Raw genomic sequence first — 23,685 nt, 5'->3', positions numbered from 1 at the left:
CTTCAAAGGTTTGCAAAGCTTGATCGTAGTAGGACTCCCAGACACGTGGAAAACGCTCCTTCTGAATCTGAGCGTGTCAGTTTTCGGGACAAATATGGAAGACATTTGCAATTTAGGGGAAATAACTGATTCCGCAGGCCTTGATCGCTGGACAAAATTGCACGTTCCTTTAATAATCCACGATAATCCATTTCCTAAGCTAATGCCACGTATATTTGGATGCGTGTACGAAAGAAAACTATATCTAAACTATCGCAACAAAAACAGCGGTGGTGTGCATCCTACTTCGTCTTGTGCGCTTACCATGAATTCCGATGGCCTGGATGATATCGCTGCCGCAACTAAAGACAAGTCAGTCTCAATAAATTTCGCTCTTTAAGCTCTGTAATCTACTCGATTGTGCCATCACGCACGAAAACCTGAGATTTTTAGAGAATGCGGACATTGAGTCGGGTAGCTATTTTGACCATGGATAACGAGATAACCGACATCGATAACACTGTTTTCACACTTCTGGAGCAAGCGCAGCAACGTGCATCCAAAGATGTTCGGAAACTGCTTCATTTTGGCGAAGAAGGATGCCGTGAACTGACTAATGCGGTTAATGACAAATACGAAATCATCAAACCAAAACTATTATCAGCGGGGATGGTTAGCTGCACTCACCGAATTGCAACCTTATACTCTATACTGTCGTCTGTTGGGGATATGGTACTATACAACGTTATTTCCATAGCGCTAGATGACTCTGCATCCATTATGTTTTTCCTAAATATTTCTGCAGATTGCCCGTAAAGTTGCTTGCGAGTACGACCAAGAAGAAGCTCTCCAGTGCCTGCTACGGCATATTTCAAAAGCCGCGCCATATCAAACTTTACCGCGCAATGGTTTGACCGCGCGTACAACGCTATCTTTACTTCCCGACCGAAGCAGCTGCTTGGCCAAAGGAAGTTTTGCTCAACTGATAGAAGCACTACGCAAGACAACTCATGCCGAAAAGGTAAGTTGCTCAACGATGTATTTCGTCAAGTAAACTGCTCACAGAACATGTGACACAAATTATCGAAACTGACACCAGGCTAAAAAATCTTATCTAAATACTACAAATGTGATTTAGTCTGTACGGTAAAGTAGTGTACTTACGCTTTGCACTTTGTTATATTTAGATGACAATGCCTAATAAAACGCCCTTTACAGTACAACAAAATTAATTATCTAGTTCTCGAATTCATTATACAAATTTGACGATATATTCTTTCAGATGAATACGTTTTTTAAGAACGTTCTCTCGGTGAAGTTTGAAGATATTGCGGAAGACGTGCTTTGTTTGGCTGTTCGGAAGGACTTGTTCCTTGATGCAACAAAAGAGGACCCGTTGCAACAAAATCGCTGGTGCATTGACCAGATTGCTTGGGCAGACAAGCAGCACCAAGTGAATCTGAAGGGTGTGCGGAGGCGTTGCTTAATTTTGCCACGCGAGCACTTTACTTCAGAGCAACTTGCAAAGATTGATGGTATCGTCGGTGCTTTGCAAGTTTCCTTAGACGAAGCGCCCGAGGTGAGCTTGGCCGGTAATCCTGCTGCTGCAACATGTAAAGCGAGGCCACATTTGGATGGTAAGACCGGTGTACACTTAGGCCTTGTCCTGAATTCAAAGCGAATCTCGTTGCGATACAGCAGCTCCACCTTGGTGTTGAGTCTGCAGCGAATTTATCGCCTAAAGTTAGTATGAACACCCAATCCACTGGAGGCTGATTTGGCCGTCAACCGTAATTGGCTGCACTAATCAACAGCTCCGTAATATGCCAGCTGCAGTATATTACATGACGCTACCTGGCTACCATCATACCTCGGTTGGCGGTTGCGCATGCTAGGAAAGGCAACCATCCACGGTTGACGGCTTAATAAGACTCCAGTGGATTGGGTGTTCATACTAACTTTAGGCGAAAAATTCGCTGCAGACTCAACACCAATCCTCCTTGTACTTTTAATTGTGGATTTAGCTTCGCAAACGTCCAGCGGCATGGGAAAGCGCAAAAGCAGCGCCATGGAAGCTACTGAATCTGGAACGCAAAATGCTAACATGGATCAGTCACTTCCAGCTAACGACAGTGACTTCTCACCACTATCTAGCAGCACTCCAAAGAAAATGACTGTAAAAGGTAGAGTTTAACTAGAAACTATAAATCGAGCTTGTATTTAAGTTTCTTCGAAATTTTATAATGTTACGTTACGCTGCAGATAGAGGCCACACAGGAAACAAAATTCGATCATTTTCCGCTTCCGTTGTTTCTGAAGGTGAATCGTAATGACTTGCTAGTGAAGCAAACTGTACATAACTATAAACCTTCGACCTGAAACTCACGGAAGTTTAATGCAGATGATCCCGAAGCTACAAAACGTGCCATTCATCATCGTTTCGGAAAACTCAGCCAAGACGACACCAATGTAAGCGAATCCAACAAGATCATAAAATGCGGGAAGTGTCATGCGGCTCTTATTCCGGACAACAAAGATAAACCGTGGTTGCGCTGCACAGTCTGCCAACATGCGTTCCATCATATGTGCGCATCTGTCACTCGTGTTACCCGATCAGGAAAACCACCACCAAAACAGAAACCTTGGAAATTTCCGTACTGTTCTAAGCGATAAAAACTAATTACTAATAATTATCGATTAATTATCAATTAAATATGAAATATCGATTTTTGCAGTTAGCTCTTCATATGCTTAGCTAAAATGCTCTAAATTATAGATTTGATTTTCTGCAGTGCTTCTGTGTTTTCCCATTTTACCGAATTAATTAGGCATAAAACGTCGTAAAACCTTTCCTAATGATATCAGCTTGAGCATCACCGGTATTTTCTAGTAGCGTTAGCTACTAAAATATTAGAAACATAATTAGAAACCTAGTAAATACTGATATTATTTTCAATGAGTTCTAACAGCATTCGATGCTTCCCCTTGGTATCACAAAAGGGCGCAGTGCTGTTAGTTTCAGAAATTTTAACAGTTCCAACGGGTTCCATAGGTTCCAGTGATGTTAAATCAGGTCGGAATTAAACGATGTACAGTAGTTCCAACAGTTCCAATAAGTTCCAATAGAGTTCCATAGGTTCCACTGGTGTCACACCAGGGCGCAATTGAACAATGTACAGTAGTTCCAACAGTTCCAATAAGTTCCAATAGAGTTCCATAGGTTCCACTGGTTTCACACCAGATCGCAATTGAACGGTGTAAAAGTAGTTCCAACAGTTCCAATAAGTTCCAATAGAGTTCCATAGGTTCCACTGGTGTCACACCAGGTCGCAATTGAACGGTGTAAAAGTAGTTCCAACAGTTCCAATAAGTGCCAATAGAGTTTCATAGGTTCCACTGGTGTCACGTTAGTTCGCAATTAAACGATGTACAGTAGTTCCAACAGATCCAATAAGTTCCAATAGAGTTCCATATGGTCCATTGGTATCACAGGCTGTTGCAGCGTCTAAATATTCGAAATCTTTGTTTTCGCTTTTAAGGGAAGGTACAGGGAAGCAATGTCTTAGTTACCCTAAACGGGTTAAACTCTCAATAATTTTAGTCTATGGCTATCTTGCCGCAGTAGCGCAATAGGGGTCTTAATTGCCCTCAGAATGTTTTGCCGCACACTGCGCCGGAATAGCCAGTTGGCTATTTTACCGCACACTGCGTTAAAACAGCTCGTTAGCTATTTTGCCGCACTATGGACGGGAAATGGATAATTATAATAAGGGACACTCGGTAATAAGGGGCATCTCTGCCAACACATTCCCTTAAACTGCCGCACTAGTATCGGCTCCCTCGGCATCAGATTGCCCGCACTGACAACCAGTCCGAGCAATTTTTTTGTCCGCCATAACGAACTAACACCAGACAGATATTAGTCATTCACTGCAACATTTGCGTAATGCGCGTCTATACCCGTCCAAAATGATCGGCGGTCGTTTTGGACGGTTACACACGTTTGTAGCCAGCTGACACTTTAGTCAGACCACAGTTAAACGGACGGAACACCCTCCGGGCACGCATGGACAGCAACCTGAAGAAGGGCGAGCATCACAAACGCCCGCTCGGTAAACCGAGCGTCCCGGTGGACACTGCGGACCAAGCTGAGCCGGTGAACCCACAATCCGGAGAACGAATAGCGGAAACCGCAGTGGGTGGATCGTAACCCGGCACGGCTGCCAGATCACCCGGCCCGGATGGAGCGGACCAGCTTACATCAACGGTCACTCGGCAGAGTTCAACCGAGAGCTCAGTCGACCGCTTGACGGGCGAGTCGACCATACCGTCGCCGGTCGACATTGTTCGAGCCGGATTTGTACCAGTGTCTCTAGTAGACGGCAGCCCAAAATCGACACCAAAGGCGGTCAAAACTCGCCCCGAACGAGCCGGTATTTCAGACGCCGGTAGGACAGCAGTTCCAGAAACTTAGCGGGCCGCTGGACCAGGTCACCGATGGCACGATAGACGGACAATCAGCCCATCTGGGATTCCAGCTATCGGCTCATCAGCCGCCCGGTACAAGACCGACCGCATGAAGGCTAGCTGGGCGGAAAAGGATGCGACAATCAGCACCCTGAAAACGGAGAATACGGACATGGCAGAAGTAACCAACCGACTCCAAAAACGGGTGGACACTTTCGTGAACGAGGGGGCCTGCCTTAGGCAGGAGTGCAGCAAAAGAACCGAAGCGTTAGAAACGCTACAGCGATAGCTTCGGACGGAAACGAAAGAAGAGACGCGTACAAAGAAAAGCTCAAAAATCTATGGTCGAGTCAACCGAGTTCATCGCACTGACCGTCAAAGCCGATTCAGCGCTCCGAATTAGCCGGGTTGCTGTCCATGCTGCACTAAGCCCGTGTGCAAAACGGCCTGCTGATACATCCGGCCGAAAAGCTGTCCAGATTTCATCCTTCAGTATTGCATCATGCCGGACAGCTGTCCCGGCGAGAATCGCCGGGACGCGAAGCGCCCTGGTCGACGGGATGACCAGGTCGATGCCGACTGAAACCAACGACACGACCGGAAAGAGAAACTGAGAAGCCGGGCCGATGTCGATCGGATTTGACGCTGCGTTAGCAAATCGAATAATCAAATCGGCAACTGGAATATCCGTGGTGGTTGCTTTGGGGATCCTGGCGGAAACCATCAGAGGATGCCTCCAATGCGCTAGCTGCTGCCGTCTTCGACTCAGCATCCGCCGCCAACGGTGCAGCCAGGATCCATGGGTGCTCCTCTTTATAAGCAACAGCAGCCTGGGAAATTAAACGCTCTTGTTTACAGGACGACGGCGATAACGGCGCCGGCGTTCCAATCAGCCCAGATGACATATCTGCAGCAGCCAGATAACCAGCAGCCGTTGATGTACTGGTCCGGACAAATATGTGCTCCGGTGCAGCAAGGACAGTTGAGCGGCCAGATGGAGTCCGTCCAGCAGACAGGATGGCGACCGGCTTGACTAGACGGAAACATGGATTTCCTCTAAACCGAATGACGGATTCGACTAAAGGCAGGGGAACGAGACAATCAAATCGCCAAACAGGCTGCAAACGTTCTTAGACAATATTTAAAGCGAGTTCCTTGGGCCGAAATTCCCAGACTGCCGGGATGGAGAAATTGACCACGCGGTGTGCCGTTGCCGGCTGTGCCTTTCCCGGCACTGCCGGGAGCGGCACTTCCCTGTGATAAATGGTGACCCAATGGACATGACTGCTAGTGAAAAAGCTCTCTATAAAATGCAAGCACGGTTCTACCGGTTTCGTATGCTATGACGGGGTGTATTTTATAAAGAACGACTGCCCCCAGGGGCAATGTTGTATTTAAGGGGCAGAGGCACTCGTGTTAATAGGAGCGGGGTTGTCATAATCTATTTATTGCTATGACAGTTAACATGACATTAAAAGTACAATAAATACAATGCAGATAAAATTTATGGATAAAATTAACTTGTTACTAACTGCTTTTTTTGAAAAAATGGTCGAAAGCAATCGTTGTTTACTAATTGTAACGCCTTCAAACGTTAACGTTGGTTGTTATTATCTAACTGCATCAAAGTATATCCGGCTTACGGTAAGTAAAGACAGTACCGTAACTGTGAGGAGCCGGAGCTGAATGTTGTGTCCAGGTTTTCTACACCGGTAAAACTGCGTTCGGTCCCGCGGAAAGTGTATATAGCCCTTATAAAATGGTGAATGCTATAAAGAGAACCCCCTATGATATACTCTACGAGACAATCCTTAGGGGTGCGAATGTTATACAGGAGTGCATTTAATAAAGAAGTGTATTTAAAGAGAGGTTTTACCGTACAACAAATTTCTTGTTAACCGGCATGGGGGACATTATTGCCGGAACGAATTCATAGTTGTCCGGCATGGGGGACATTAATGCCGGAGTGAATTCATAGTTGCCCGGCATGGGCGACATTAATGCCGTAGTGAACTCACAGTTGTCCAGCATGGGGGACATTATTGCCGGAACGAATTCATAGTTGTCCGGCATGGGGGACGTTAATGCCGGAGTGAATTCATAGTTGCCCGGCATGAAGGACATTGATGCCGGGGTGAATTCATAGTTGCCCGGTATGGGGGACATTGATGCCGGAGTGAATTCATAGTTGCCCGGTATGGGGACATTAAACCGGAGTGAATTCATGGCTGTCCGGCATGGGGGAGATTATTGCCGGAACGAATTCATAGTTGTCCAGGACTCCGACATTAATGCCGGAGTCCTGCATTTCGTTGCTGGTGTCCCTTCGTTGGCCCTGTTCAGGATGTGGGCCGCAACTGAAGCGCACTCTGGTTGCTATGTGTGGTGCTGCTTCTGGCAATGGTTCCGGTATGGTCCTGACGTTGATCAGGCCCAAGTAGTACTTTTGCCATATACTGGCGGTTACGCCAGGATGTTGGACCAATTTCTTTTTAAGTTTTATAATGTCATTGAAGATGTTCGAGCACATCCGTTGGAGTGCTTTTGGAGTTTCCATGTACTGTATTTTCACGAGTTTAAGGAACACGAAATTGACCTAGGTCTGCTTGCAGAAACCCGGGGCGCGCAGCTACGTTCAAATCGGTTCACCTGCGTTTGCGAGTCTGCGACGCATCAAAAATGCGCACACCAGGTTGGCTCCATCAACTCATTTAATTCTCGATCATCTATTACTGTGGATTGGAATTAAAATCATATGTTTTTTGTTTACTGAATATCCACATAACTATTTTACAAATTATGCTCATCACTGAACTCCAAATCACCAGATTCGTCTAAATTTAGTTGACAACTGATATCGAGACAACTTTCATCGTTAAGGGCAGCTTCATCGTTCGGTTTGTCCTCTGGCTTTTCGATTATTTTTGCTGCAGCAAAGGAATTAATAATGGTTTCTGGTTTCACCTTTTCCCATGTCACGGATACGAAATTTAGGATATCCTGACGGGTAGGATTTTTCAGGTACCCCGACTTCGTAGTTTCGTGGTGCTGTTTTCGCCAATATCGGTATTCGTCCTGATAATATTGCTTAACAGGCTTGTTAACGCCGACGTCTAGAGGCTGATGGTACCCCGTCATAGCCACAGGAATAAACACTTGGCGAATATTTCACTCTTCAAGAAGATCCGCCGACGACTGCATCTTATGCACAGAAAACTGATCGCGCACCAGCATTTTTGGATATCCAACAATGTCAAACGTTTCAGTAATCCATTTATGATCCAACTGCTCATTCCACCAAGATGATTTTGAGCTCACCACTTGCACATTTTTCGGGATAACCAACTGTTGCAATATTCTTTCTGAAAGAACTCCGGTTTTTGGATTGCCTTTAAAGACGATTATTGCAGGCAGTATTTCTCCGTTTCCAGCCACTGCCAAACTGATTGTAAACCGGTCTTTTTCTCCAGCCGCAGTTACTACAGAAACTTGCTTCGCTCCTGTCTGGTTGATAGTTCTTATTTTGGACGGGACGTACTTGACGTTAGTTTGGTCAAAATTCAAAATGTCTTTCGCAGGTGTTTGCTGGATATCCACATTTTCAACCAGCTCTTCGAAAAACCGTTCTTGATCTTCCTGCAGTTTAAGGTAAAAATTAGATATTAATTCAGATTTTTTCTTTATGCGTTTTTCTATTGTATTAATCGAAAAACATTTTAATCAGATGGCAGCGTACAAGATCTTTTTCAGAACACTCTTCCTTCCGTCATGTGTGCGTTACTGCGCGCGAAGACAGGTTGTTCCGAGACATAAGTTTGGATATCCAGCCTGTGGAGGCGTTGAAATCAAAAATCCCAGACTCCTTTGCAATTTCGAACGCTTGATTTCGAAGATCGGTGCGAGTTACAGGATATCCTTTCTGGCGTTCGTCGTCGACCCATTGTCGCAAATCTTCTTCCAGCTTTGGATATCTCGCCTGCTTTTCTGGCCTTCTCTTACGCGATTTTGCATCAGTTTCTCTAATCGACGGACTTTTATTAATAATAAATTTATTCTGAATATTTCAGAAGATTGTTCGATTAAAACAATAACAATTTTAAGTGATTGATCACTTACTCGTTGGATTTCCATCTCCTCATGCACGTTTTTGGAAGGTTTTTCTTCCGACAAAACTCTCGAAGGGACAATGTGCTACTCCGATAGCTTTTCAAATAATACTTAATCTCCCACTGAAGATAAGATCTGCGGTGCGATTTTTCCATTATCAACGCATAAAAACTTGATATCAGCAAATTATAACGGAATTAATTTAAAAATCAGTTATTCTGATTGCGATACTGCTGATTTTAGTAACTTTTAATTGAATTAACCACCAGTCAGCTGTTCGTGAACCGATTCGAAAGTAGCTGCGCGCCCCGCGTGCTTGCAAGCAGACCTAGGGCAATTTCGTGTCCCTTAAACTCGTGAAAATACAGTAATATTCTCTATAGTCCCACAATAGGGCTGACCCGGTTGGAGCCGCCGCGGTTGCTGTTCGGCTTTTACTGCTGATCGGTCAATGGCGGAAAGGCGGTTCTTTCGTTGGCGGGTGTTTGTAATCCCAGCGCTCCATACCGTTCTGCGCCGCTTTGTTGATTTCCGCCACCGTTCCCATTCCCTGAGCCGGTGGACTGCCTTCGGCTACCATTCCCCCCGTTGCCACGTTGTTGTCGGGGTTGTTTGGGTGGCACCAAGCCGAAGCGGTTGGGATTTAGTGCCCCTGTCGGGAATCCCTTCTGGTATCGACTCTGCAAAATCAAGTTACCATATCCGATTTGGATTGTCTATGTAATCTCTATTGGCGTGGCCGCATCCTTCAGTTTTGTGGTTTCCCCAGAGACAGTAGTTGCAAATTATGGTTCTTTCTCTGGCCCACCGTTCGAACATGCGCTCGATCCTATCGATGTACATGTTCTCTTGGCCTGCGCTGCCTTCTTGGCCACGTCGTCCGGAGCTACTATTGCCGCCGCCTCGCTTTCCGCTGAAGCTGGCGCTTTGACCTCCGCAATATCCGCCTTTTTGTTCTCCACCGTCACCGTTACCCGGGCTATAGCCAAAATTGCACTGGTTCTGGGCCTGGCCATAACCACCACCACCAACGTTAGGCGGTGTGGACCCACGTTGTGGCGCGCCCACCTTCATAGCCGCGATAGCGACATATGTTGCTTCAATTTGGGCTTGGGTTGGTGTAAGCGTCTGTGGAGTATAGTAAGCCGGTGATGTTGGCTGTTGGATGGAGGATAGTAAGCCGGTACGACTTGGGCAGGTGGCGTTGGTGCGGCCGCCCGGATGACCAGGTATCCATAGCCCGCCTTCCCGTCGTATTCGGGTTTACCTGCCGTAAACTGCCGAATATAGTCTCGAAATTCTGTGGAGACTTTGGCAGTCAGATGTTTTGGGCACGGCGCAGTTCCGGCTCAGTCATATTGGTCTTCGGGAAATGAAGAATCATTGTGTCGTCTAAGTTGGCGCGTGCCTGGAGAGTTAAGATTGCGTCACAGTACTGGTCTGGCGTCTCGAAACCGTGCCAGGAGGTACGATGCGAGAAGTCTCCAAGAGCATTGGCCTGTTGGTTCTCGTCGTCGTATCGAGCGGCAAACTTCTGAAGAAACTCGTCGTCTGTCCAGCCGACGCCTTCTTCACGCTTTGCCCGGCCCTTATACCATTTCTTGACCTTGGACAACGATGCGAAGATGCGGCTCATGAAGTCCGGGTCTGGCTTGTTAAAGTCGGACGACTGCTTACAGATCCTTCTGATCTGGGCAATCCACCCTTTCACGGCTGTCTTGTCGCCGTCGAAGGTCAGCTGGATGGTCCGGGCGTTGGTCTTTGCATTAGCCTTCGCATACGAGTCGGCCAGCATCTGCATGTGTGCCAGGTCATGCACTGGGGACTGGCACTTGGCAACGGTGCAGGCGTTATCTGCTGTACCACTACTTGTGGCGGTAGCTGCAGTGCCTATGGCGCTGGGCCCGGCTGATGCCCCTGTTGAGGGTTCAACAACGGTTGAGGCGGGTATTGGATTGACCGTTGGACGCCATCAACCCGTATGTTTCATCAGACAGCTGAACTAGCACGGGCGTATTCTGGCCCTGGTTCGGCTGAGCTGCCGGTCTGGGTGGCGACGCCGCCGTTGGCGGTGCGCCGGGTGGGTTGGGCACATTCTGGCCCAGCTGTAGTTGGGCTTGGCCCGTTGGGGCTGATGGCCCGAACATTGGGCTCGGCGGGTTGGTCCGGTTTGGTTTCGTGCTGCTTGTTGGAGCTTGACCTGATACCAGATGTGGGCTCAGGCGAAAGTTCATATTCGGGAACAGGGATGGGTACAATGGACATGGTTCTAAGTATCCTCGGCTCGGCGCCTGGTTCTGAGACGTCGGCTGGCTGGGCTAAAGAATGGTCCGGTTGTCACGGACGGTTGAGTCTGACCAGTAAAACCAGGATAGTGCCAAATTCCTCAAAAATTGTATCTTACACCACTGCATAGGATAAAATCTGTACTAATTTGATAAATTTTTTGTTTTCCGGTAAGTGTTACCATTTCTTAGTAATAATCATGTAAAGTTAGTATGGGAAAACGTTCGGTGACGTCTAACTGCGCATATCAAAGATGCCGCCCATCGCGCATCTGAGATACCGATCTTCAGTAAAGCTGATCGCGAATGTGCCGCATCGCATGCTTATCAGTCGGCAGATCATGTCCCGACTCAGTGCGAGCTGAAGTAAAGTCAGCTGTATCTGCTGAGCATTGAGCGGCGTACTTTTTAGTTCTTTTTCCATCAACCAAAAAACTTGTAATTCAACGATTTCTGGATTCAAAAACTATTAACAATTGAAATATTCCGTCGGCACTCTATGTGGATTGAAACTGAATTGATAAAAGAAAATTTAAAAATTTTGTTTAATCGCTAACGTATTTGCCGTACGGGCAGGGCAGCGCTCAAATTTGTAAGGAAGATCGATATCTCAGATGCGCGATGGGCGGCATCTTTGATATGCGCAGGTAGACGTCACCAAACGTTTTCCCATACTAACTTCACATGCTTATTACACAAAACTGGTAAAACTTACCGGAAAACAAAAAATTTATTCAAATAGTACAGATTTTATCCTATGCAGTGATGTAAGTCAGTTTTTGAGGAATATGGCACTATCCTGGTTTTACTGGTGAGTGGCGGGCGTCACTATGGTCTACTGACCCATAGTTGCCGATGCGGTGACCCTGATTGGTGGTGACAGCAGCGTTATTGTCGCAGTTGATGATCTCTGGTTCACTGAACTCAAGGGCGTCGGTATGGTCTGCGGTTGTCCCGTTGATGGCTCGGTTTGGAACCATTGACGTGGTAACGTTGATGATGATACACTGCCTGCTGGTAGAACCGTTGGTCCTGCCGCAGGGCCTCGTTGACTTTTTCTTGTCGACGTTGTGTATCCGAGTCCGGAAAGGTCGATGGTTCTGCGGACATCTGGAAATGTAAATTCTCGAGATGTAATTTTTTCGCATCTAAGCAGGCGTTCTCCGTGCTTAGCCTTTCCAGGTCCTCGTTAAGTTCAGTAATACGTTGGGTGGCTGCCTGGTAGTCTTTGACCAGGCCGGCATTGCTGGGCTCCAATTTGGTGATCCGGTTGTGTTGGCCCTGAATCACCTGTTTGGCTTGGCTGAAGGCCGGCTCAAAGGACAAAATTCTGTTGCCCAACGGCGCTGTTTTGCACAAGTTGGGCTCAAATCGTTGATTCGGTCCTGAGCTGGCTCGGGAGGGCAGCGATCTGATGCTGTAGTTGCACGATCTGTGCTGCCTTCTGTTGAACCGTTTGGTCCAATAGTCCTCCTTGTTGGGTCACCTGGACGAGAGTTTGATAATTCTCATACAGCAGGTCAATTCAGTTGCGCAAGCGGTAAATCTCGTCCTGCAGCTTGGACATGTCATCGATAAGACGATCGTTTTCTGTCTGAAGTTGGTCCGCCTCAGAGTCAGTTTCGTCGATGATGATTCGACTTCCCACCTGCCGAGCAAACAGTTTGTGTCTGTTGAGGGTTTATACCGGGCCCGCATTTTATGGCATTTTTTTAGCATTTTCTAATTATTTTGTAAGTGAGTTGCCGCGACTTCAAAACAATCGTTGCAATTTATTGCCATTTCTTGCATCTGACCTTGGAGTTTATTATACAACATTCTCAACGGGAACAGCGCGAGAGAGATGGATACGAGCAGTTTATAATATTTTACCGGCGCACTCCCGTTTGTATTTCTATCCGATGTCACTGGTGAAGTTGACAACTGAATATCTGCACTGGCATACCAAAAAATCCAGGATTGGCCACGGTAATGTACCAACCTATAACATTTTTTCCGTTACCTTCGAAAGTGTTATGGGGCTAAATAGCCGGAAGGCTACTCTGACGCCCTCAATGGGGCTAAATAGCCAAGGACTATGAAACCCCAGTATGGGGCTAAATAGCCAACTAACTATTAGACGGGCCCCACTGGGGCAAAATAGCCCAGTAGTTATTTTCCCCCCACACACTGGGGCAAAATAGCCACTCCGTTTAATTTGGTTCTTGACTATCGTCTATCGCGACTGTCTGTGGATTTTGTCCGACATCCGCGACATAGATGTTGATAAACCGTTGTGCCGTAGAACAAGTAACGCTTGAGTTGTAATTTCGGCCGTCCATATACCTTGCCGGTGAGTGTTAGCAGCTAGGCTAAGTTATACTCCCTACTCAATCGGAAATTCGTGGGCAAACCGCAAACCACCTCCAGAATAGCACCTCAAGCTTTTCTGCCTTTTAGACTTTTGTTGATCTGCTGCTAATCTCGATTATCAAGTTTTACGGATTGATAGATGTACTTTTGTTCTGATTTTTTCTCGAAACCTGTATTCCATGTGATTATTCAATAAATTCAACCTTAACATCTAACATGTACAGATCAAGTGTGAATACGTAACGCCGTAATATTATTTATTAATATTAACCGTCCGCTAGGCGTACAGCGTACAGACAACCAACTAAAATCATTCATAACTAAAACTAAAACCAATTAAAATTATTCCCTTAGCAATTTCCGTTGCCATATGTCCATAACAGCTGGACAATCGCGAGATTCCACAATACACCCCTTCAAGATTCGGGGGAGATTGTCCGTAAAACTTTGCTATGCAAAAGCAGTGTTTCGCACTAAAAACGCCGATAGGTAAACGGTTCTTCCATGATTAAATTCAGGCAACAAGTTTCAGGCAATAAGGCTTTTTTTTCAGTGATAAGTTTCTCAATTCGGCAACAGGTGGTTAGTTTTGTACTGAATATTGTAACAGTGGCCTATCTGGCTACTGTTCTAGTGGGTTGGATAATCCACCTTACCACGATCTGTCGGCTGTTAGGATGAAAGGTGGTACGACCGGCAACGATGCTGGCCGAGGACGCTACTGCTGATGTTACTCAATTACACAGGTGGCTCCGATTGGGATGACACTGGTTCATCCCAAGCGGTCAAACGCAACAACGTAACTCAAGGCATGTTTAATGACAAGGCGTTCAAGAAAAGGAGCAAGGTTTACGGCAAGAGTTTCAGCAAGAGGAACAATCAAGTAGATGCAAGCTGTAGCAAGCGAGTGTCAAGACTGAATTCTAGAAGTTCATGAGAAAGGAAACTAGCCGGTAAAGTGGACAAATTCATAACGCGATGGAATGATTCATCATAACTGGGCGGTCTTATCGTTCGTACAAATACTATCGCTACAATATTCCATGTATCACGAGATGGGCCAGATTGCCGCCCATAAAGACGACTACTTTAGAAATATCCTTTCTTTCCGCCTTGCATGCAGCCGTTGCAAGCTAACTTTTCTCCCTGATTATGAGTGAGTTTCGATTTTCGAGGAACGTATATGTCAAATTCCGATTTCGGCGATCACGGTTAATAATAGTTGCTGCCGTGAATGCAACATTTTTTACCCGCCATCAGCCATTTTGTCGGTGGTTCCGTTGAAACTCCGGGCTGCACCAACCGACCAGTACAAAATTGTGGCCATGTTCATATACGAAGAAGACGAAGACCCGCCGTGGAACGCCGTGGAGGTCCTTGTTGACGGCTTCATGCAGTTGGGCAGGGCAGTCGACGCGGTGGAGAACGGACTAATCATTGATTTTGGCTGTACTGCACAACGCTCACAATTTGTCGCATACGGCCGTATCTTTCGCGCGTGGAGACCCTGCTATGACTTGGAGCTGGGTGTGGCTTTTGAACCTAAGGTGCAGTCCCTCCTGCGCGCTGGCCCCGACAGCCCCTGGAAATGGTACCCCGCGAATGCAGTGTCCCTTGGGAAGGAGAGCTACTTGGCCAGTGTGTACGTCGTGGAGGCGCAACTGCCCCATGGTGTGGTTAAGGAGCTGCTGCCCACGAATCAAGTGCGCCGACCGCCCTCGGAAACCGACTTGGCCAGTCGCTGCATACAAGACAGTGTAGGGTTGAAATTACAATTTGCAAACGCTTGTCGGCGGCCTGTCCAGGCGCGTCTCATCAGATTGTGACGAGAAGAATTTTTCAGAAACTACCATGGTTCACCGAGCTGGTGAACGTCGACAGGCTGCTAGAAGTACAACGCGGCGGGGAACGTATCTTGCGGCGACTGGGACAGGTGCGTTTTTTATTAGTAAGCGGAGCGTCGCTGTTAGATGCCTAGCTGTAATTCAGCATCCACTTTTACAGAAAGGGCAAATTGGTACGCGATTCCAAAATTTAATAAAGTAGCAACACTAAGAAATCTATTACGCAGAAATCGCCGGCCCCGGTTTTGGACTAATGCATGGTTGCATATCATGCGTTTAAAACTTGCCGCATGGCTCCATGCGACATGTTGCCGCGGGATTTTTGTTCGAAGTACAATTCGGCACAGACGGACGGGTATTACAGGCATTTCGTTTAAGGACAATTCGTTTTCGTGCCGAATAGTCATTTTAACTGCTCGTTGCTATACACAATTCCTAAACTTCTAACCCGCGGGATATTCATTCGGGGTAGTTCGGGTTATTCGGGATATACAGGAAAGTCGCGTGACCAAATATCATCTAACGAAACCGTGGCACAACGAGTTGTCCCAAAACGAATACGAAACAATTATGGTTAATATACCACGGCTGCTGTAACGGTAAAAGCGTAGTATCTACTATTTTTACTCCTACATTCTACATTATGAAACTGAGCAGCAATTTATACAGGAAAAGGAAAGGAAGAATGCCAGCGCCTGCTGTCCACTGTTCCAATCGCTACCCAGCATGCTGCTAACGGAAGTCTTCCAGTCGCTGGACAGCGTCCACCGCACCCGTTGCCGGCGCACCTGCGTCCTTTGGAACGCTATCCTCACCACCGGCGCTTTCTTCCGCGATGTGCGGGTCTCTGGCCGCAACGAGGACTGTCCGTCGCTTCGCAGGGAGCCCTTGTTCTGGATACTGGCCAGTCTTCTCCACTGCGTTAACCAAAGCACCAAGACGATGGTTCTTATACACATGGACATGAGCGAATGCGACGATGCGGCCACCATGCTCCGCTACGTCATTGGGCGGCGTAGCCGCGTCAGAACCCTGGTATTTTATCGGTGTTGGCTGCCGGACTGGTATGGCTGGGATATGACGCAAACCCTGAACTCTCTGCGGCGGATGTGCAGCACCGCCGAACGCGTATGTTGGGCACAGTGTCGTTTTGAGTTGCACCTACTGAGGGCCGTTGTATCGAAGGATTCGATCACCTGTCAGGCGGCCGAGCAGCTGGAAATGCAGGTGCTGGAGTTCCTTGAGAGGAATCGTGTTGTGCCGAGAGGGGTCGATCTGTCGCGTTTGTCGACGCGGATTGCCGATTCGGTCACAGGTCATCACATTCATCTGGAGCTGGTAATAGGAGTGGTTTCCGCTATATTCGTATGGATAACGGGCTGGATTTTGACTGTGTTATTTAATTATAATTTTTAAATTGTAATTATATTAATTCGCGCTTTTGACTACGAGTATCTACTATCTGACGTCTATCGCCACTGTCAGCGATACTTCGAATGCTGCCTTATATGGGCTCCCCTTATATAACTCTCCCTTATCTGGGCTCCCGGCTAGTTCGCAATGCCCGTCAAATTAAATTTATCGGATTTATAGCAGAACCCTTTTCTACTTCTTTCAACCATAAATTTTTAAGAAACCGTAAATTTTAGAAAGATTTTGAATCTCTCGTTGATGCTACCTGAGCACTTTGAAACAAACTAAATGCTACAAAGTACTGGCAAAATAAGTATTTTGAATAAATCAAAATTTTCAGTCAGGCTGACTAAGGCATAACACTGATAACGGTTGCGAAAGTGTGAGTAATAACGTAACCGCCCATGTAGAGGGTTGCTCATATTGCTCGGGAGCCCAGATAAGGGAAAGTAATATAAGGGGAGCCCATATAAGGCAGCATTCGAGGTATACCTGTAGTCTGCAGACCTTCCGATTCCGTTTTTATTTCTTGATGTTCAGCCAGGTTTAGAATCCCATGCTATACTGTCAACCTAGCCGGATATGGGCTACCTGCTCTGATCGCGATTAAATTAAATTAAATAGATGATCATACACTGAAATCCCCGATGTGGCGTACAAAAGTTTGTAATTTCCGCTGTCCATATACCTTGCGGCTAAGTTTTAGCATCTGTGCAGGTTTTACTTCTTACACAGTCGAAAATTCGCTGACAATCAAGGACGAAAAATATCAGTCTGCCAAAATCAGATTGCAAAATATCTCATTAAAAATGTGGATAAGGCGTACGATTGCACTGCAAGGCATGGACCGAAAAATGCGCACTCATATCCCATCGGCCTCCTGTTCACCGCGAACGAACTTGGGTTGGCGGTTCTGTTCAGGAGCATAAGATGGAGTTTTCAGGCAGTCCATCGGTCCAGCAGTATTCACAACGGTGGGGCTATCGCTCTATCAATGCCCTGAATGTGTCCCAGCCAGATTTTCAGGCTGGCATACATTCAGGACACCGATGGTCGATGGTCAATGGTGCTTTTAGCGGGGCTTCCTGCGGGAAAAGGGACATGATAAGCCATGGTTTGCCGTAGCCGTCGAGACTTTTGTGGATGCAAAAGCAAATTCTGCAAGCAGAGGATAGAAATGCCCGTCTGTCATCGTATTTGTAGGGCATGATGCATCTTCGCAGCAGTAACTTTCGGTCCATGGGGAAAACAACTGCCCACTGAGTGAAATAAGTTTGGCAAACCAGTTGCACACGATCGAACCCTTCTCCGCTCCCATTAATTTGTCCGTCAACGGCTGTTGGTCGCTTGTTGCTTACCATCCCCGCTCACCGAGAACGAAACCCAGTTGTCGCTTTTTCACGTGCGCATATAATGGAGTTTTCCGGCGGTACATCAGCTCAGCTGCATTTTCGACGGTGTCGGGGGTGGATTTAGCGGGCTCGACATCAACATCCTGAATATATCCCAGGCTGGCAGCCTGGGTTACATACGGGATCTAGATGTCGATGGTTGAGGCTGACGTGGTTGCCTGGCTGTTGTCTGCTGGTCGTATAGGCTTCAACTCGCTTGATAACTTCTCACTCTCAGAAAATTTTGCCGTGAGCCAACAGATGAAGAATTTGCACATGGGCCATTCACAGTGGCCAGTGCCGGCAGGCTGTCAGTTAGATTTAGACGCTGCTCTGACTGAAAGGCGAGTCATGGCTGCAGTCTGCAGACCACTCGCTAGAAATGGAAGGAAACAGAGAGATCAGTCGCAGCGAAGGAATGCCGCCTTCTCTAAGGGCAAAGGCTTGCTCTAACTCAGCCTCTCTCACTATGTCTCGTTCTGTTGACCGTCTTTCGTAGCCCGAGCCGGAACAACGATAATCCGTTGCTTAAATACTCTTGCCGCATGCGAGTTGCAGCCTGCTGCAGTATCATAGTCTCCATCGTAACGTTACTCCGCTAAAAGGGTACCGTAGTAGTCAAATTGTACAGTAAATAATTTCAGCAAATTAAAAAAAAACTTAGTTTTTTTCTGTTGTGAGACCGGGATCACTAGCGTTCACGTCAGTGGCGCTAGGCGCTACGCCTTTGGATTATGGCCTGTGTTGTGTCTCGCTTCTGATTGGCTTGTGTTTTGTTAGTGGGCGCGGCATAGCACGTGCTGCACAGCGTTGCACGCTGTTGAATGGGCTCCACGCTTTACGATCGAGCTGCGCCGATCATTATTGATTTTCGATTGTCGGAATTTTCAATATTATTAAAAGTTAGCTATTAGCGGTGCGACGTTTCGCGATTCCGCGTAGTTCGCTATACTTATCGCATAGCTCACTCCACGGGATCTATTCCGTTTAGGTCTCCGTATCTGGATCACAGTTGGATCTAGCATTAGATGGTAGCAGAGCCGACAGCGGTTCTCTGATTTGATTTGTGTCAGGCAAAGTTGGCCTGTTATTGACGTGGAACCCGACCAGTAAGGCACAGGTCTGTACTCACAGCAAAGCGCACACCACAAGCGGTGAACTGCCTCATCTGACGTGGATTTTCCAGCTTCGGTTTTCGGTACGGGATCTTCAGCGAAGAACCGTACTGTTTCCTTAGCTGTGCAAGAGTCAAAGAGTTCAGTCGGCGGTGTTCCTCGGTGCGGAGTCTTCAGCGAAGACCTGCACTGGTGTCACCGTTACTCGGCAAGGCTTCAGCGAAGCCTAAGCCGTGGGCCACAAGCGGCGAAGCGCCAAAAGGGGCGCACGGGAAAAGACCGATCAGACTCCTCCAAACTGGAGTAGAGCGCCACCACTGTTGCTACGGCAGTCAGCCGGCACAGTAACTTATCAAAAGCGTGCGGCACCACCGTTACGGTAAAACCGGCGGCAGCGCGGGAACGGATAGTGGAAGAAGAATCTGGATCATTTGGATCATTTCCCCGTGGAACGCGGAACGGACGGACGGTTAACAGGTAGAAAACCGTTAATAATTACGAGATTGGCTAGTTGGTAAAATTGGCAATTTTTATTGGTCCGTACTGAGCTGAGTGTAAAAGTAGGCGGAGTTTTGCACACGGTGTGCACGTCTGGCCGTTGACCGTGACGTCAGGCTAATATAAAAATTTAAATGGACTAACGTGATTGGTCAGTTATTTGAGCTGTGATTGGTCGAAATTTGAATTGAATATTTTGAGCTAGCGGACCAATCAGAAAGAAGTAAACAACCCGAATGGGGATTTTCCGTTGAACTTGAGCGATAATGGGAAATTTGATTTGAGATGAGATAAGTGAGACGGAAAGTGACCTTTTAAGTTCTGACAAAGGAAAAATGACCTTTGATCAAAACCGAGCTAGAAAGTGACCTTTGATCGAATTGAGCTTAAAAAGTGACCTTTAACTTGAATTGAGCGGGAAAGTGACCTTTTAACAGAAATTGAGTTAGAAAGTGACCTTTTGAGTTGAATTGAGTCGGAAAGCTTTTGAGACCAGAAGTTGACCTTTAACTTAGAAAAGTGACCTTTACCAAAAAGTTGGAATCGACCGGATTGACCTAGTTAAGTGACCTTTATGATCCGAAAGTGACATACGGTGACCTTTACCGAAGTGAAATTGAACTGAATAGTAATACAGCGACATCAGCAGCTGTAGGATTTCATTCGTTAATGTGTTCTAACCGTAGAAACGGTTTCGGAAAGTTTTGTCTAAAGAGTGACCGTTAGGGCAAACCTCTCGAACTTTTTAACGAAAAAGTGACCTTTAAACGGGACTTAATCGAAATTTTCCAACTGGAAAGTGACCTTTACTAAGGACTTAGAAAATTTCACAGAACGAAAGTGACCTTTAGGACAATTGAATAAACCATACAATAACGTGTTTGTGAGAACAATTGGCAGGAGCGTCCAAGTTATCCGATCAACATGGATAAAGACAAAGAGGAACCGACATCTACCAGCAGTCAGGGAAGCAGGAGCTCCCGAGGATCACAACAAAGCGCAGTTGATCCATATAAGAAGGAATACAAGTCGCTCGCGCGTCCAGTCGGACATGATAGACAGACCCGAGCGGCTGTGACCTTTGCAAGAAAAGACAGCAAAGGCAGTGATAGCACATACCAAGTGGCGCTTGGAGCTACACAGAATGAGGAGAGCTCCAGCGGTGACGGAAAGGATACTCCCGCATCTGCGGCGGGAAGTCATCCGATGAACCAGACAAAGGTCACCGGGGAGGATAAACCCACAGAAAGGGGAGCGGAACCAGTTGGAGCATCACAGCTTGATGCCACCATTAGTGGAACGAATGAGCAGGATAAAAATGTGAACCTGGCTCAAGTGGATGAGAGAAACACAAAGGTCACCGAAGAGGAACTGACTGAACTGGGATTGGATGACCTTTCACTGAATGATAAGACCGCAGGCGATGACCTTTGGTCAACTCCAATGGTCTCAGATGAATCGAATGAGTCTTACTTCACGGATGACGAAGCGACGATGAATATGTCCTTCCAAACCGCGATGAAGGAGGCTGACCGTGCTGAAGGGATAACACCTTTCAAAGATATACCGGAGCACCTAATCGAACGGACACAAACAGGAAAGGTCATCAACGTACGACCACCGTCACCTAACAGTCCCACGTCAACTCTGAAGAGACGCGTGAAGGAGTTGGAAGAGGAACTCGAAGCCAAGGAAGGCCTGGTGACGAAAAGGAAACAGGAATATCAAAATCGGATAGGAACTCTGGATGCTCGTATCTATGAACTGGAGCAACAACAGGCCGACTTGGAAAGCGCAGCGGATGAATGGAAGATTAAATACGAGCGTCAAAAAGAACTCGCTGAAGAGTACCTCAAAATGGTAGATGACAGAGAAATGGAAGGTCATCTTGCGGTTAGCGAGTTGAACGAGAGTATGTCAGAAGAATCAGCTGAAAGGTCACGACACTTAGCCGAATTGAAGGACGAGTGTGACCAGTTGCGTCAAAAGGTCACTGAAGCTGAAACTAAACGGGACGAATACGCGACCAAATTCGCAGAGGTCACACAACGGTTAACGACATTGGCAACGGAGACGTTCAAACTAAGGAATGACCTGAAGCTACGGGAGGAGGCTGTCAGTACTCTGCAACTAGAATCGAAAGGTCATCAGGAACGGGCGGACGAAGCTGAGAAGTTGCGCAATGATGCAATCAAAGCGATGCGAGAGGCTAGAGACATCACAGCTACTGAAGGAGAACGCCTGAAAGAAGAAATCAAAAAGGTCAACCAGGAGAATGAAAAGGTCACAGAAGACATTGAAAAGGTCACTAAGGAAGGACTCAAATGGCAGAAGGAAGCACGGCGACTGGACACAATGGTCACAACATTGGAGCTGAAGGACAAAGAGTGGCAACAACAGGTCGCTCAAAAGAGTCAGGAGATTGCAAAGCTGAACACTGACCTCGTCGAGATGACCACCACAGCATTGGCAAAAGATGATGAGTTGATCGCAATCAAGGATCAGCTGAGATCAGCCGCTGGGCAGTATCAGCAACTCGAAAATGAAACGAGTGAGCTGGTCGAGCACATCAAAAAGATGGAACGGGAAAATGAAAAGGTCACCCAGCAGGAGTCTTTTAAACTGCAGGAACACTTACGAAGGGTCAACCTGGAAAATTCTGATCTAAAGAGAGAAAGAGAAGAACTTCAACTGAGGACTAAACGATTGGAAGATGAGAACAAGGCGCTCCAGACGTCAAATAAGCACAAAGATGAACAACTCCTACAATATGGAGTTAAAACGGCAACAGTGGAGTCCCCTCCGCCCAGTTACAGCAAGGCGCATGAAACGGGCACGGGTAAAAGCTTCCACTTCGATATGCCGCTACGAACTGGTACTGGCAGAGGAAGTGTCAAAACGAAAAGGACGAGGAAAAGGCCAAAGATGACAAAGAGCCACCATCGGAAAGTTACCCGCATATAAGTCGAGGTGACCCTTCACAATTTCCCCCGCACATGGAAACAAATGTGTTCATTGATGAAGGACGACGGGACAGACCCCCCAGCCGGCAGGAGCGCCCAAGGAAATCCCGTTATGGGAAAGCGAGACGAAACCAAAACGATGATGAAAGCAGCGAAGAAGACGATGACCAGAGAGCAGAAAACACAGCGGTGCAATTGACAAAAGCGCTCAACTCGATGGCTAGGAAAACACCACTATGACCTTTGACGGCAGTCGCGACACGGTGAGCGGCTGGACACGACTAGTAAAAGAAACCCAAAGAACCTACCAGCTAACGGACGACCAAATTATGATTGAGATTGCTAGTGCGGTCAAAGGTCCTGCCAAAATTTGGTTCGAAGGAGAAAAGGACATCGCAGCAGAAGATAGAATCGAATATTCAATAACTGAATGGATGGAGAAATTCAAAGATGAATATGGCGATAGAGACGAAGAAGTCTTAGGCTTACGTGAGGCCTACGCAAGGAAATTCGAACTGGGAAAGGAATCGCTTGACCAGTACTACCAGGCGATGATGCGATTCAAAGCAAAACGGATCATCACCGAGAAGCAAGCAGTTGGCTTCCTAATTGAAGGATGTAGAGTGGACAATGAACTCTACAAGGCACTGCGTATACAGAAGTGCAAGACGCCAACGGATGTGAAGGACTTCTTCCGACATTGGGCAACGGGCGAAGAAAAATACAAGGCACCAAAAGGTCAACGTAATCAGGAATACGTGACCATCCGCCAAGGCCAAGTTGAAAACGTGCCGCAACAGAGAATGGCAGCTGCGCCAGTCCAGCAGCCGGTTGAGTACCGCGTGGAGACTCCGGTCAGAGAGGTCACCGAAAAGGTGACCTTTATCGACAGTCAGACGGGACAACCGATAACATATGCAATGGTGGCGGCGATACAGGCAGCAGCTCAAGTGAGACCAGTAGCCCAGAATGTGACTCCCCAGAATGTAGCCCCACCCGCACCACAGAATATGGTCCCTATGAATGTCGTGTTACCACAACAAGGAGGGGGTAACGGAAACTTTGGCGGAAATGGATACGGAAATGGAAATTGGAATGGAGGTCAGGGGAACTTCCAGAATCAGGGACAAGGTCAAGGTCAAGGGAACTTCAGAGGGAATCAACAGCAAAACCAAGGGTCACGAACTGAGTTTAAGTTCCAGATGATTGACGGATGGGTGGCGAACAATGTGCAGATGTGCCAGTACTGTATGTATGGCAACCACCAGACC

General features: G+C 47.1%; 2 protein-coding genes, 1 long non-coding RNA gene and 1 pseudogene across 3 annotated transcripts; 3 read left to right on the top strand and 1 right to left on the bottom strand.

Moving 5' to 3' along the window:
- The first annotated feature begins 132 nt into the window (after positions 1 to 132).
- Positions 133 to 902, top strand: LOC129599097 (uncharacterized). The gene is made up of 3 exons (XR_008691874.1): positions 133 to 351; positions 435 to 711; positions 785 to 902. It is a non-coding gene; the product is annotated as an uncharacterized LOC129599097 (long non-coding RNA).
- A 66-nt stretch (positions 903 to 968) lies between these two features.
- Positions 969 to 5,479, top strand: LOC129599085 (uncharacterized). Its single transcript, XM_055497223.1, has 6 exons — positions 969 to 1,000; positions 1,262 to 1,616; positions 2,004 to 2,162; positions 2,242 to 2,298; positions 2,381 to 2,564; positions 5,305 to 5,479. The coding sequence occupies exons 2-6, from the start codon at positions 1,262 to 1,264 to the stop codon at positions 5,477 to 5,479; spliced, it is 930 nt and encodes a 309-aa protein (XP_055353198.1). The 5' UTR covers positions 969 to 1,000.
- Positions 5,480 to 7,236: 1,757 nt separating this feature from the next.
- LOC129599084 (uncharacterized) lies at positions 7,237 to 9,133 on the bottom strand (annotated as a pseudogene).
- Positions 9,134 to 20,375: 11,242 nt separating this feature from the next.
- On the top strand, positions 20,376 to 22,266 carry LOC129599060 (uncharacterized; the record flags this gene model as incomplete). The annotated part of the gene is made up of 2 exons (XM_055497193.1): positions 20,376 to 21,713; positions 21,783 to 22,266. Coding segments are annotated over exons 1-2 (1,822 nt in total), but the record flags the coding sequence as incomplete, so codon positions are not given.
- Positions 22,267 to 23,685: the final 1,419 nt, after the last annotated feature.

Source organism: Paramacrobiotus metropolitanus, unplaced genomic scaffold (assembly GCF_019649055.1).
Source record: "Paramacrobiotus metropolitanus isolate TYO unplaced genomic scaffold, Prichtersi_v1.0 Parri_scaffold0000137, whole genome shotgun sequence".
Taxonomy (NCBI): Eukaryota; Metazoa; Tardigrada; class Eutardigrada; order Parachela; family Macrobiotidae; genus Paramacrobiotus; species Paramacrobiotus metropolitanus.
Note: the sequence above shows the minus strand (reverse complement) of the source record. Positions and strands in the feature narration are given on the sequence as shown.

Coding starts and splice junctions, on each gene's coding strand:
- LOC129599085 (XM_055497223.1), top strand. CDS start 1,262: ATGAATACGTTTTTTAAGAACGTTCTCTCGGTGAAGTTTGAAGATATT. Junction 1,617..2,003: donor AGCGAGGCCACATTTGGATG/GTAAGACCGGTG, acceptor TTGTGGATTTAG/CTTCGCAAACGTCCAGCGGC. Junction 2,163..2,241: donor AAAGAAAATGACTGTAAAAG/GTAGAGTTTAAC, acceptor GTTACGCTGCAG/ATAGAGGCCACACAGGAAAC.